At 43.1% G+C, this 13,159-nt stretch overlaps 1 protein-coding gene across 1 annotated transcript in view; it reads right to left on the bottom strand.

Annotated features, from left to right (window-relative positions):
* The window catches only part of PRG4 (proteoglycan 4), a 42,250-nt gene that overhangs the window by 13,890 nt on the left and 15,201 nt on the right, over positions 1-13,159 (bottom strand). Inside the window, exons 5-7 of the mRNA XM_035123562.2 lie at positions 11,320-11,583; positions 9,161-9,307; positions 3,101-7,963 (exon numbers count right to left, since the gene is read on the bottom strand). Of these exons, the coding sequence (XP_034979453.2) occupies positions 3,101-7,963; positions 9,161-9,307; positions 11,320-11,583 (5,274 nt within the window). The remainder of the gene's footprint in view (positions 1-3,100; positions 7,964-9,160; positions 9,308-11,319; positions 11,584-13,159) is intronic.

Genomic DNA, 13,159 nt, shown 5'->3' with positions numbered 1-13,159 from the left:
GTCGGGTCCAGGCTCAACTCCTCAGGAGTTCTCACCTGGGTCCACTCTGAGGGAATAAAAGCCAATGCGTCCCTTGCGCGGGACCACAGTTGGCTTCGGTTTTCCCTCCCTCCCACCCTCCCTTACGGTTTTTGCTGGCAATTGAATGTATTTGCTTGACCTTGCTATGGTTTTTATGGTGCCCGTATTCGGGGCAGGCAGGGATTTGTCCTATCAGACTAATTGGGCCTGTCTGAGGGTTTTGCCTTCCTTATAGCAATGGCCATAACTTTGATGGACATAGTCAGTGGCAGAGGGGGCACTGTGTGTCCAGGTTTCCCCCTCCATTGTGGTGGGGTATCCCGTTAAAGGGATCCATAAATTGGGTTAAAGCTGACCAAAAGTCCAGAGGCAGCATTATTATCAATTTACGATGGGGTGGAAGGTTCGCAGGCTATGAAGGACTTGCTCACAAATTTATTGACAGCTGCACGACTTATAGCTAGGAAGTGGAAGGGGCAAGCTATTAATGATTAATTAACACGTGCCATTAAAGTAAGACTGGGAATATGCAGGAGAAATGATTTTGAGGAGATACGGTGCGTATTTGTGGAATTTGCACTGTTAAAACTGAAAGGGGTCAAACCATTGCAAGAGGTGTTGAAATTTTGGGAGGTTGGATAGTTACAATAGAATGGTCTCATTGGTGGGGTGCACATTTTTATTCTTATTTATTTATTATTATTAATTTGTCAAAATTAAAATTAAAAAGGGACCCATAGGGGAGATGCTACTGTCCAAACGTCCAGGGAGCATGGCAAGCCTGTGGGGTAGTACCTACAGTGGTACCTCGGGTTACAAACACCTCGTGTTACAAACAATTTGGGTTACAGACTCTGCTAACCCGGAAGGTAGTACCTCAGGTTAAGAACTTTCCCCCAGGATGAGAACAGAAATCAAGCGGTGGCAGCGGGAGGCCCCATTAGCTAAAGTGGTGCCTCAGGTTAAGAATGGTTTCGGGTTAAGAACGGACCTCTGGAATGAATTAAGTTCGTAACCAGAGGTACCACTGTACTTGAGGTATATCATATGTCTAACACACACCAGGCCTGACCTCCGGTATCCTCCAGCAGGCGAGCTGGAGGTCTTGGTGGGCTAAGCCAAAACTCATTTGTATCTGTAATCCATAGAGTTGTGGCCTGATTTGAACTCCAATGAATTGTGTCTGTAGTTCTTGCGACATCCAAATGGCCGGATGGGGGCAGATTCACGGCACCTTGGCAACACAAATGCACGCCTGGGCCACTTCTGTCCTTGAAGGTTTTGTGAGTCCATACCCATTCCATTGGACCTGTATTGCAGTCTCCTACCCATGTGGGGCAAAGAGTGCTTTATGGTGTTGTTGCTGGGGCTCATCATCTCATCAGACTGTGGAACTTCGGTGCAGACAATGTAAAACTAACTTATCACGGAGACTATGTTAACAGCAAGAATGAGCATACAGTGGAACCTCAGTTTATGAACACCTCGGTTTACGAATTTTCGGTTTACGAACGCCGCGGACCCATCTGGAACGGATTAATTCACTTTCCATTACTTTCAATAGGAAAGTTCGCTTCAGTTTATGAACGCTTCAGTTTATGAACAGACTTCCGGAACCAATTACACCCATGCTTTGGGTTAAGTACGCTTCAGGTTGAGTACTCCGCAGACCCGTCTGGAACGGATTAATCCACTTTCCATTACTTTCAATGGGAAAGTTCGCTTCAGTTTATGAACGCTTCAGTTTAAGTACTCCGCGGACCGTCTGGAACAGATTAATCCACTTTCCATTACTTTCAATGGGAAAGTTTATGAACAGACTTCCAGAACCAATTGTGTTCATAAACCGAGGTACCACTGTACATGGCATTACTAACACCTGTTGATTTTTACAAGACAATCTCCACAATGTAAAGTGTGAATCTGTAAAACTCGACTTCAGTTTAAGCAAAACATAAAGTAAACTATTAAAGAATCGGCAAAAGCAAGTATAAGGATCCTCCTGCTACATATTGCCAGGGGAAGGGTTATTATACGGAGGGCATTCTAAAGAGTTGCCTAAATATAACTTTTTTGCCCTTTATTCCAGTACATTACAGTTGCACAGAGCATAACCAGTGCATCTCACTCCACAATCCTGCTTGTCACCTGGAAATCTAAAAATACTAAACAGTTACCTCATGCATTATTTTGGAGTTCTCTCTCTAACCTAGGGGTCGGCAAGGCCCCTAGCACTCCTATGGAGATCATCCATGGGTCGATAAAACGGTCTTCGTGGGCCGCATCCTGTTGCTGACCCCTGTTCTAACCAAAGGGTTGCCATTTCTCCCCGAGGACATGAAAACAGCCATTATTACACATTTTCATATTTTTACGCACAGTATATGCATGCATATATGTTGTGGCCTGTATGTCTTGGGGGGGGGGATCAATTCTAGCCAGCCTCTCGCATTAAATATTGCAAATGTTAATGATAAAACTTTGTATAATGAAGTGAGATCACACTAGTTACAGGTAGGTAGCTGTGTTGGTCTGCCACAGTCGAAACAAAATATAAAAAAATCCTTCCAGTAGCACCTGGTATCTGAAGAAGTGTGCATGCACATGAAAGCTCATGCCAGTGACAAACTTAGTTGGTCTCTAAGGTGCTACTGGAAGGATTTTTTTTTATTTTGGGATCACACTGTATTTGAAAAATACCTTCATAAATACACTTGTAATGTTACCCACCGCTTATCTATTGTCAACCTGGTGCCCTCCAGGTATTTCAGACTACATGTTAGCTGGGGACAATAGGTGGTATATTACATACAGAACATAAGGAGGGCACCAGATTGGCGATGACTGCCCATGTTCAGTCTCGAGGGGAAACATAGGAGGCATCTCTCCTTTGACCTTTTCTAGAATCCCATGTAGCTCTTCAAAATTTCACTCCAGAGAGAATTACTGATACACAGTTCTTTTTTAATATAATAAAAAGCCACCCTAAAATTCAATTATCTATCTCAATTGCATTAAAAGAAATTTTAAAATTTAAAAAGTGTAAAAAGAAAATAAAAGAAGTAGTAGTAAACAATACCTTTGTACAACAGGGGTGTGACAAACTTTTCCGGTCGAACGTACTCTGCAGTTAGGTTGGCAATCCAATCGGGAAGCCTTGCTGTAGAGATTGTGGTGTGTGTCGTAGTGGGATGATAGGTCACTGTTTTTCTTCTCGTAGGTATAAGTATGGTGGGCAAAGTGGAGGTATACGGTGTAGTCTTGTCTACAGTCGGGGATGGGGTGTCAGGAGGTTTTGATGTTTTCAAGGAAGTTGTAGTCACCTGTGTTACTGTAGTGTTTGTATTCTTGTTAGTTGGAGTTTCCTTGGTGGGTTCTCTATCTGAAACAAGATCAATTTTTGTATTAGTTGTAACATCACGGGTGGTTGTTTCTGGATGTTCAGTTGTATTTGTTTGGGTGGTGCTTGTAGTTGTAGTAGTTGTTACTATCCGTGTAATTTTAGTGATAACTTCTGACTTGCCATTTTTAGGATTGTCATCTGGGTTAGGTGAACTGGGATTTGATTCTGTTGTGGTAGTTGTAGTTGTTTTTGTAACTGTAGTAATGCTATCTGGCTTGTCACTTTCCTCAGGGTTAGGGGAATCACTCAGTGGTTTGGATTCTGTTTTGATGGTTGTAGTTGTCTGTGTGACTTGAGTTGGCTTGTCTGGGTTGTCACTTTGATTGGGACTTGGTGTTTCACTGGGTGCCTTGGGCTGTGTAATTATTGTTGTCTCTGTTACTTTTGTAGTATCTCCTGGTTTGTCATTGTTCTCGTCACCTTTGGGATTTGGCTGATCATTTGGCGGCTTGGGGTTTGGTGTTTTTTCTGGGGTCCCTGGATTCCTTGTTGAAGGACTGTTTTCATTAGCATTGCTAGGGCTGATTGGATTAATCTCTGTTATTATAGTCTCTGTTACCGTAGTTACTTCAGGCCTGTTGCTCTGATCATCAGGGCTGGGTGTGCCACTTTGAGGGGTAGTCACGGTAACTATTGTCTCTTTGACTGTAGTGATAATTTCTGGTCTGTCTTTTTTATCATCAACAGGGCTTGGTGTTCCACTAGATGGATCAGTTTGTATTATTGTTGTCTCTGTGACTCTAGTAGTTCCTTCTGGTTTATCACTTTTATCAACACCGTCAGGCTTGGTTGTGTCACCTGGATTGGTCTGTATTATTGTTGTCTCTGTGACTGTAGTAGTCTCTTTTGGTTTGTCACTTTTATCAACACCGTCAGGCTTGGTTGTGTCACCTGGATCGGTCTGTATTATTGTTGTCTCTGTGACTGTAGTAGTCTCTTCTGGTTTGTCACTTTTATCAATGTCATCAGGCTTGGCTGTGTCACCTGGATCGGTCTGTATTAGTGTTGTCTCTGTGACTGTGGTAGTCCCTTCTGGCCTATCATCTTTATCATCACCAACAGGGCTGGGTGTTCCACTAAGTGGATCTGTCTGTGCTATTATTGTCTCTGTGACTGTAGTAGTCCCTTCTGGTTTGCCACCTTTATCTACATTGTCAGGGTTGGTTGTGTCACCTGGATCCGTCTGTATTATTGTTGTCGCTGTGACTGTAGTAGTCCCTTCTGGTTTGTCATTTTTATCTACACTGTCAGGCTTCACTGTGTCACCTGGATCCATCTGTATTATTGTTGTCTCAGTGACTGAAGTAGTTCCTTCTGGTTTGTCACTTTTATCAACCTCATCAGGAGTAGTTCTATCACCTGGAATAGTCTGTGTTATTGATGTCCCTGGGACTCCAGGAACACCATCGGGATTGGTTGTGTCACCTGGATCAGTCTGTATTATTGTTGTTTCAGTGACTGTAGTGGTCCCTTCTGGTTTGTCACTTTTATCAACCTCATCAGGATTAATTCCATCACCTGGAGTAGTCTGTGTTATTGATGTCCCTGGGACTCCAGGAATACCATCAGGATTGGTTGTGTCACCTGGATTAGTCTGTAGTATTGTTGTTTCAGTGACTGTAGTGCTCCCTTCTGGTTTGCCACTTTTATCAACCTCATCAGGATTAGTTCCATCACCTGGAGTAGTCTGTGTTATTGATGTCCCTGGGACTCCAGGAATACCATCGGGATTGGTTGTGTCACCTGGATCAGTCTGTATTATTGTTGTTTCAGTGACTGTAGTAGTCCCTTCTGGTTTGTCACTTTTATCAACCTCATCAGGATTAATTCCATCACCTGGAGTAGTCTGTGTTATTGATGTCCCTGGGACTCCAGGAATACCATCAGGATTGGTTGTGTCACCTGGATCAGTCTGTAGTATTGTTGTTTCAGTGACTGTAGTGCTCCCTTCTGGTTTGCCACTTTTATCAACCTCATCAGGATTAGTTCCATCACCTGGAGTAGTCTTTGTTATTGATGTCCCTGGGACTCCAGGAATACCATCAGGATTGGTTGTGTCACCTGGATCAGTCTGTAGTATTGTTGTTTCAGTGACTGTAGTGCTCCCTTCTGGTTTGCCACTTTTATCAACCTCATCAGGATTAGTTCCATCACCTGGAGTAGTCTGTGTTATTGATGTCCCTGGGACTCCAGGAATACCATTGGGATTGGTTGTGTCACCTGGGTCAGTCTGTATTATTGTTGTTTCAGTGACTGTAGTGGTCCCTTCTGGTTTGTCACTTTTATCAACCTCATCAGGATTAGTTCCATCACCTGGAGTAGTCTGTGTTATTGATGTCCCTGGGACTCCAGGATTGGTTGTGTCACCCAGATCAGTCTGTGGTGTTGTTGCTGTTGTCTCAGTGATTGTAGAAGTCCCTTCTGGTTTGTCATCTTTATCAGCACCGTCAGGACTGGTTGTATCACCTTGATCAGTCTGTGTTGTGGTAGTAGTGATGCTGGTGCCACTTTCTACTTTGTCAATCTTATCATTAGAACTTGCTGTGTCACTTGTTATCAATGTATCTTCAACTGCAGTGGTCTCTTCTGGTTTGTCATCCTGAACATTACTATCGGGAGTAGGTGTGCCACTTGTTGGATCTCCCTGAATTGCTGTTTCTGAATTGATAGTTGTCCCTTCTGGACTCTCAGCTGTATCATCGCCACCAAGGCCGGGTGTGTGATTTATTGGATCAATCTGTGCTGTTGTTACATCTGTGACTGGTCTGCCATTTTTATCATCAAGGTTGCCTAAGTCACTTGGCGGCTCAGTCTGTGTTGTCTCTGTGACTGTAGTACTCCTTTCTGTCCTGGCACTTCTAAAATTTCCCTCAGACTGAGGTGTATCTGTGAACAGAGTAGCGGGAGTTGTTGAGAATAAGTTTGTTTGTTGGTCTTGTGGACTCACCGAGTTAACTGGCTCATTAGTTGATTTCTGAGTTGGCTTAGGTTCCCTGACAGTCTGAGATGTAGCTCCTATTTCTTTTGTGTCTGTGTCTTTTGTACTCGATGGTGAAACAGAGCCATCATCTAAGGCTGCCAACTCTGTAGTTGACATCCTCTCAGTAAAAGCAGTCGTGCTTGAATCTTTGGGGTTTTCTGAAGCCGTCATTTCAGCAGATGTAATTATTTCTTTAATAATAGTAGAACTCTTTTTCTTGGTAACAGATTTCTCTTTAGAGTTTGTTGCTGTTTCCTTATTCTCTATAGTCGTCTCTTTCACAAGTGTAGTTGTCTCTTTATCACCTACATCAGTCTCTTTTGAATCAGCTGCAGTTGAATCTGTGACACGGGTGGTTATCTTTTTTCTATCAGAAGCCCTACTGTTTTTGGTTTCAACTGTACTATCTTCCTTATCTTCTGTAGTTAGCTCCTGACTAGAAGCTTTGGCTTCTGTTTTTTCTGCAGATGTTGTTTTCTTATCTGCAGTAGTGGTCTCTTTGCCAGTCAGAGCATTCGTTGTTGTAGTTACTACGGTCTCACTGCCTGCAAACTTTCCCTTGCTTTCTCCTGTTGTTACAGTCTCTCCAACTACAGTAGCAGACTCTGCCCTGGCTTGTGTTGTTGCATCTTTATTACCTGTGGCTGTTTCAGTTACTGTGTTTGTTGTGATGGATTTATCAGTTATTGAAGTGTCTGCATTTCTAACTGTGTCTTTGTTTGTTACTACAGTCTCTTTATTTGCAGTAGTTATATCTCTTCTATTAGTTTCATCTGTTGCTTTATTGTTTTGCACTGTTGTTGCAACGTGGCTATCTGCACTGGTCATGTCTCTACCAGCTCTTGATGTTGCTTCCATAGCTACAGTAGTGGTGTCTCTCTTGGATTTTGTTGTTGTACTTTTAGGTGGAGTAATGGTGGTTTTCAAAGCAGCAGAGCTTGTGTCTTTGCTTATGCTATCACTAGCCACAGTAGACATTATCAATGCCTCACTGATACCGGAAGTAGTGCTGGATGGCAAGCTTAATGGTTTTGTGGTAGCAATTCTGTTGGATGTGGTCACTTTATCAGGTTGGGGAGATGGGCTTTGGCTAACATGATCTTCAGACAAAGGAGTTGTTGTAATACCTTTATTTCCTGGGGTGGTTTTCTTTGTGTCAGGTTGCTTTGTAGTCGTAGAAGGTAGTTCCGTTGTGGTAGTAGGAAGCTTTGTTGTGGTCATCGTAGTAGGCTGCTTGGTCGTAGTTGTTGTCTGCTTCGTTGTCGTCGTAGGCTGTGTTGTGGTGGTGGTTGCGGTGGTGGTTGTAGGAAGCTTTGTGGTGGTGGTTGTAGTAGGAAGCTTGGTCGTGGTCGTAGGTAGCTTTGTTGTGGTTGTCGTCGTCGTAGGCAGCTTGGTCGTGGTTGTAGTTGAAGGCAGGGTGGTTGTGGTCGAAGGCTGCGTTGTTGTCGTCGACGTGGTAGCTACTGTTGTCACTGCATTGTCGATTCCGCTGCCATCCTCCTCTGAAATCACTTTCACAGCTTTGGATTTTAAAGATTTTAATGATGACTTCTTTGATTCTTTGGGTAAAACAAAAGAGGGAGGTTAATTGTCAGGTTATTGGCTGAGTGTCACCATTAAAACATTTTGCCATGCTTTTGAAACTTTTTAGCATGGTTGTCTCAGACTCTATAGCTCTTTAATGGCGATTTGTCAGAAACTGCCATGAGGACCGCTGTGAGGGATAAGCGATACCGGGAGCCCCCTCCCATCATGAATACCAGCTCCTCCCCCAGTGGGGAGGGGGAGACTTTGAGTGGAGATTCAGGAAATAGAAACAGGAGCTCGAGTACCTTAGCGGAGCACAGGCACCGCCGGGGAAAGGAACAGGGAAGCAGGGAGACGGTGGGAAAGAGGCCAATCCCAGCTACGCCGGAATTGCGTCAAAAGCGCAGGGGGCGGAGATTCAGCATGCCAAGATTACTTTGCTGGGGGAAACGCGTGAATCGCCATTCGGAGGTACTGCGGAAGACTGACAGGATGTACCACTATCTGTAAATAACACTGCTTTCAGCACTGTAAATACACAGCACCAATAAAAGGATAAAATGCAGAGCTGTGTGGAGTCGTTACTCTGAAGTAGCCCACCCAGGCCACTGTGACAACCGCTATGAAATTGATTACAATAAACATAGTATGTAGAACTGTACAGACTAATGTTAGTTGACTTATCACTAACCTGCTGCTTTTGATGTGTAATAGAACTATCTCATTGTAGCTCAGGGGAAAGAAAAAATAAATGTTAACAAGATTCTTAACAGTATAATTCTTTGTGTTGTGCTACATTCCTTGAGTATTGCCCCATCCCACATGATATTTGAAAATTTTACCTCAGATTGCTTTGTTTCTTCCCTTTGAATAATCATTTTGGAATAATTACCAATATGAAACCTAGTTATGTGGCATCTCCACATCTGAAATCTAGTTTTTGAGCTGTAGCAGTGAGACAACTGAATATATTTTGAAGCTATCTGTAAGATCGAGTTCCACAAAAATCTGCACCCTAAGATCTGCATCTTGGGTATGGTATATAACCAGTGACATGCCTTCCTTTAAGACCGGAATTCGTGTATATAGTCTATTAAGATTACTTTTCAAGAAGGAAGGAAGATGCATTAGAGCAGGGGTGGGTGGGTTTTTTATTTTTTGAAACCTCACTTGTTCTGCTTCTTTTAAACCATTTCTCCTGGCTGATTAAATGTCATTGCAAAACATACCATTCAGTTCTTCTTCTTCTTCCAATTCCTCGTCGGTTTTACCCTTCTTCTTCTTCTTCTTGAGCTTATCGTCAGAATTTGTTGATGAAGCCATAGTTCTCCGAATCTTCGAGGAGGTGGAGGATGAAGAGGACTGTTCAGAATGTTCTACGGTCAAGCACATACAATCAGCATAAAAAGAAAATTGTACAGAATACAGTTCTGAGACAACTTCTTCATAGATGCAATTCCAGAAGGGCCTATGACCTCCACCCTAATTTCATGCACTCTTAAAGGGGGGAAATGAAGAGAAAGAAGGCATAGCAAAAGAGCAGGGGGGGGGGCCAGGGATTACCAACACACTTTTGGTTCTGACCCCAATCACTGCTGGCATGCAACACTGTGACAGTTTGCCTCCAAAGGATTTCATCCCTCATCAGGATGAGGGAAGCTGGAAGACTGGAGAAAGCCCTTTTCAAAGTGTCTTATTTTAAAGTCTGAATTGTGAACGGAAGAGGCCTGATGCGATTTTGAATGTTTCTGGAAATGATGCGAAAAGATAAAATAAAAAATGTACAAATCAACTGTCTACTTCAACCTCGTGATGTATTTTCAACATGGACCGCCAGCACCGGAAAATTTGCCTGCTCTTAATCTGGAAAAGTCGTATGTGTTTGTGAGTCAACGGATTAGGGCAATTGTTGCACTGTTGAATCCACTGGTGGAATAGCACTTTACAGATAGACCGCAGTCCAAATGGTTGCATAGTTAGTTACTCATCTCAGAGTATGATTTGAAGGCACTTGCGACCACCATCTTACTGAAGCTAACCAAGTCTGGGTCAGCACTTATATGGGCGACTGCTTAGGAAATGTATGTACAATTCTATAACAGGAAAGGTGGGCCCAGAGATGGAAAGAAAATAAAAGTTCCAACCAGAGAAGAATGGCAGATGAAGTTGATGGACTATGCCGAAATGGCTAAAATGACCGGAAGAATCAGAAATCAGGAAGACCAAAATTTCAATAAGGAATGGGGGAAATTTATAACTTATCTTAAAGACCATTGTAAACAGTTAAAATTGTCAAAAGGATTGGAATATCACTTGTAATCTAAGGGTGAATTATGGACACAATGGAGATATAAAAGATTTGGATAATCATAAAGGATGTGGGAGGATAGAAGTCCAGGAGATTTATTGGAACCTTGTTTTTATGATTTTTATGCTTGATACATCTCTGTAAAAATTTAAATTGAAAAACCAAATATGTTTTTAAGAAAAAAGAAAGGTGGCATATAGAGCATTGGGTTCCACATCAGAATAAATGTAAGAATGTATAAATAAAATTTATTTATGTTAGAATTGTCTATCCTGCTGTTCAATTAATATAGAAAAATCCTCAGAGTAGTTTACATATTGGAATACTCTGGGCTTGGGTTTCTTAAAGGAGTTCCCAACCTCCACCCTGGCTACATGGCAAACTATTTTTTGAAACCGAATGACTTTCAAAAGCAGTTTGATAGGATATGGAATTTTTATGTTCAAAGGTGGTGGTGAGCCCAATGGGTATGCCTAGGCTCTTGGGCGGGGGGGACAGGGGTCCTGGCCAAGTGAAAGTGGGCACACACAAAACACTCAGAAGAAAGAAAGATAGGTACTGTAATCAACCTGACAAATATCCCAGATTCCCCTTCCCCCAATGCTACTTTGGTTTAGTCTGCAAGAAGTATTTCCATTTTCAAGGCACGAGTATTATCAAGATGAATTCCTATATAGCAAGGCAATGGATAAAGGATCGTTGCCTTTAAAACACACACACACACACACACACACACAGAGAGAGAGAGATTTACTCTAAATTGCAGGCAATCTTAATCTTAAAATAGCCCAGGACAGAGAGAGATACCTTTTACGTAGCAAAAGCTCCAGATATATGAATGACAGCATTAGTTTGCCACAACCTGGTAGGACATTTCGAATATTGGTAGATGGAGCTTGGAGAATCAGTAAAAGGATTCATCAACATATTGAAGCTTCAGCGAGTTCCATTTTCTTTTCTGCAACCCTGCCATCTCTCTCAAGGCTCACGATTACAGTAAATCACAATGAATCACAGAATTGAGAAAAAAAAATCTACATGCAACTCCAAGAAGTCCGTATCACGTATACGTTTTCATACCTTCCATAATTTCATGAGACACTTTCTTTTGCTTCTTTTTCTTCTTTGGAGGGTTGGGTTTAGGTTTCAGTTTGGGTTTGGGTTTGGGTTTAGGCTTGGGTTTGGGCTTGGGCTTAAGTTTGGGAGAACGTTTGGTTGTAGACTTTGGCTTTGGTGTTGTAGTTGATGGTTTGGGCGTGGTGGTTCTTGGCAGAGGCGTGGTTGTGGTCGTTGTAGTTGTTGTTGGGACCGTGGTGGTCGTGGTCGGTGCCGGAGTAGTCGGAACTGCAACCAGGCATAAAACTCAAATTTCAGTTTAGGTTTTCCTTCTAATACCAAACTTAGCATTGTTGTTTACTATTTTCAATTCACAGTTATAAACAAAAGGCTTGTTAAATAAACTCACCCTTTCAAAAATTCAGATAGGTAGCCATGTTGGTCTGATGCAGTAGAAATATATTTTAAAAATAAATAAAATGTCCAGTAGCACCTTAGATACTAACTAAATTTGTTCTTGGTATGAGCTTTCGTGTGCATTTCGTATCTGAAGAAGTGTGCATGCACACGAAAGGTCATACCAAGAACAAACTTAGTTGGTCTCTAAGGATGCTCCTGGACAATTTATTTATTTTTTATATATTTCTTTTCAAAAATGTTACTTTTGCAAACACTAGTTTCCAAAAAAACTAGGTTTCTTATGTCTCATTTTTAACTCCCCAGGCTTCACTTCTGGTTTGCCACATTCTGTTGTGCTGCCTCACCAAAAGTCCCAATATTTTAAAAATTAAATGTTTGCAGATGAGCTTTATGCACAGTTCTTTATACTGCTCTACCCCTGTAAGCTGCTTGTGAGGGACAGGGGATATCGCGAAGTCCCTCCCCTCCTGAGTTCAAGCCCATCACCGACCACAGGGGAAAGCAGAGGGAGCTCCGATTCCAGTGGGGAAGCAGGAAGTCGGGTCCGAGGCTCAGGCAAGGTAGCGGAGCCAGGGTCCCAGGTGGGACAGGAAGGGGGAAGTAAGGGGGGGAGACCCATCCCCCCAACTCCAGAATTACGCCGGAAGAGGAGGGGAAAGAGGATGGGGCTTCCAAGACTTTTGTGCTGGGGAAAGACGCGCCAAAAGTCACTTGGAGGTTCTGATACAGACTGACAACATCACTCCGTGTAAATAGCAATGACTTCAGCACTGTAAATACGCAGCACCAATAAAAGAATAAAATGCAGAGCTGCGTAGCGTCGTTACTCTGAAGTAGTCCACTCAGGCCACTGTGACAGCAACCTCCAAGTCTTTTTTGGGGCTACTTTGGAGTTGCCGGGATGAGCGTGTCAGAGGCGGAGAGATGGCGGCAGATCGCGGAGCAAGCCCAGGAAGAACTGCAGCAGCTGACGCTGCAGGCTCAGGGGGAATTACAGGCAGCTAAAGAAGAGACCAAGAAGGTGCAGGACGACCGGGTACAACTTGCGGAACAGGTGAGAGCGCTGCAGGAAAGGGAGCAGCAATTAAGGGCGGTGGCGGTAGACCTCCAAAGCAAGCTGGATGCAGAGAAAGCCAAGGCGGGAGGGACCCCCCCCAATCCAAGTGCTGCCAGGAAGGAGAGCCGGGACCCTAGTAAGCAAGTTCAATGGAGACCCGAGGGAATATCATGGCTTTGAGACTGAAATCGTGTATGCTCTTGAGCTGCACCATAATGAGTTCCCTGATGATGAGCACAGGGTAGCGTTTATTGTGGAGCACCTTACCGGGGCAGCCAGGGAGTGGCTAAGACCGTTAATAGCAACCAAGAATCCTTGCATGAAGAATGTCAAACAATTTCTAGAAGGTTTGAAAACGATGTATTCCTCCGATAGTCATTTGGACCA

This window comes from Zootoca vivipara, chromosome 7 (assembly GCF_963506605.1).
Source record: "Zootoca vivipara chromosome 7, rZooViv1.1, whole genome shotgun sequence".
NCBI lineage: Eukaryota > Metazoa > Chordata > Lepidosauria > Squamata > Lacertidae > Zootoca > Zootoca vivipara.
The sequence above is the reverse complement of the archived record's forward strand: the minus strand, read 5'-3'. Positions and strand labels throughout refer to the sequence as shown.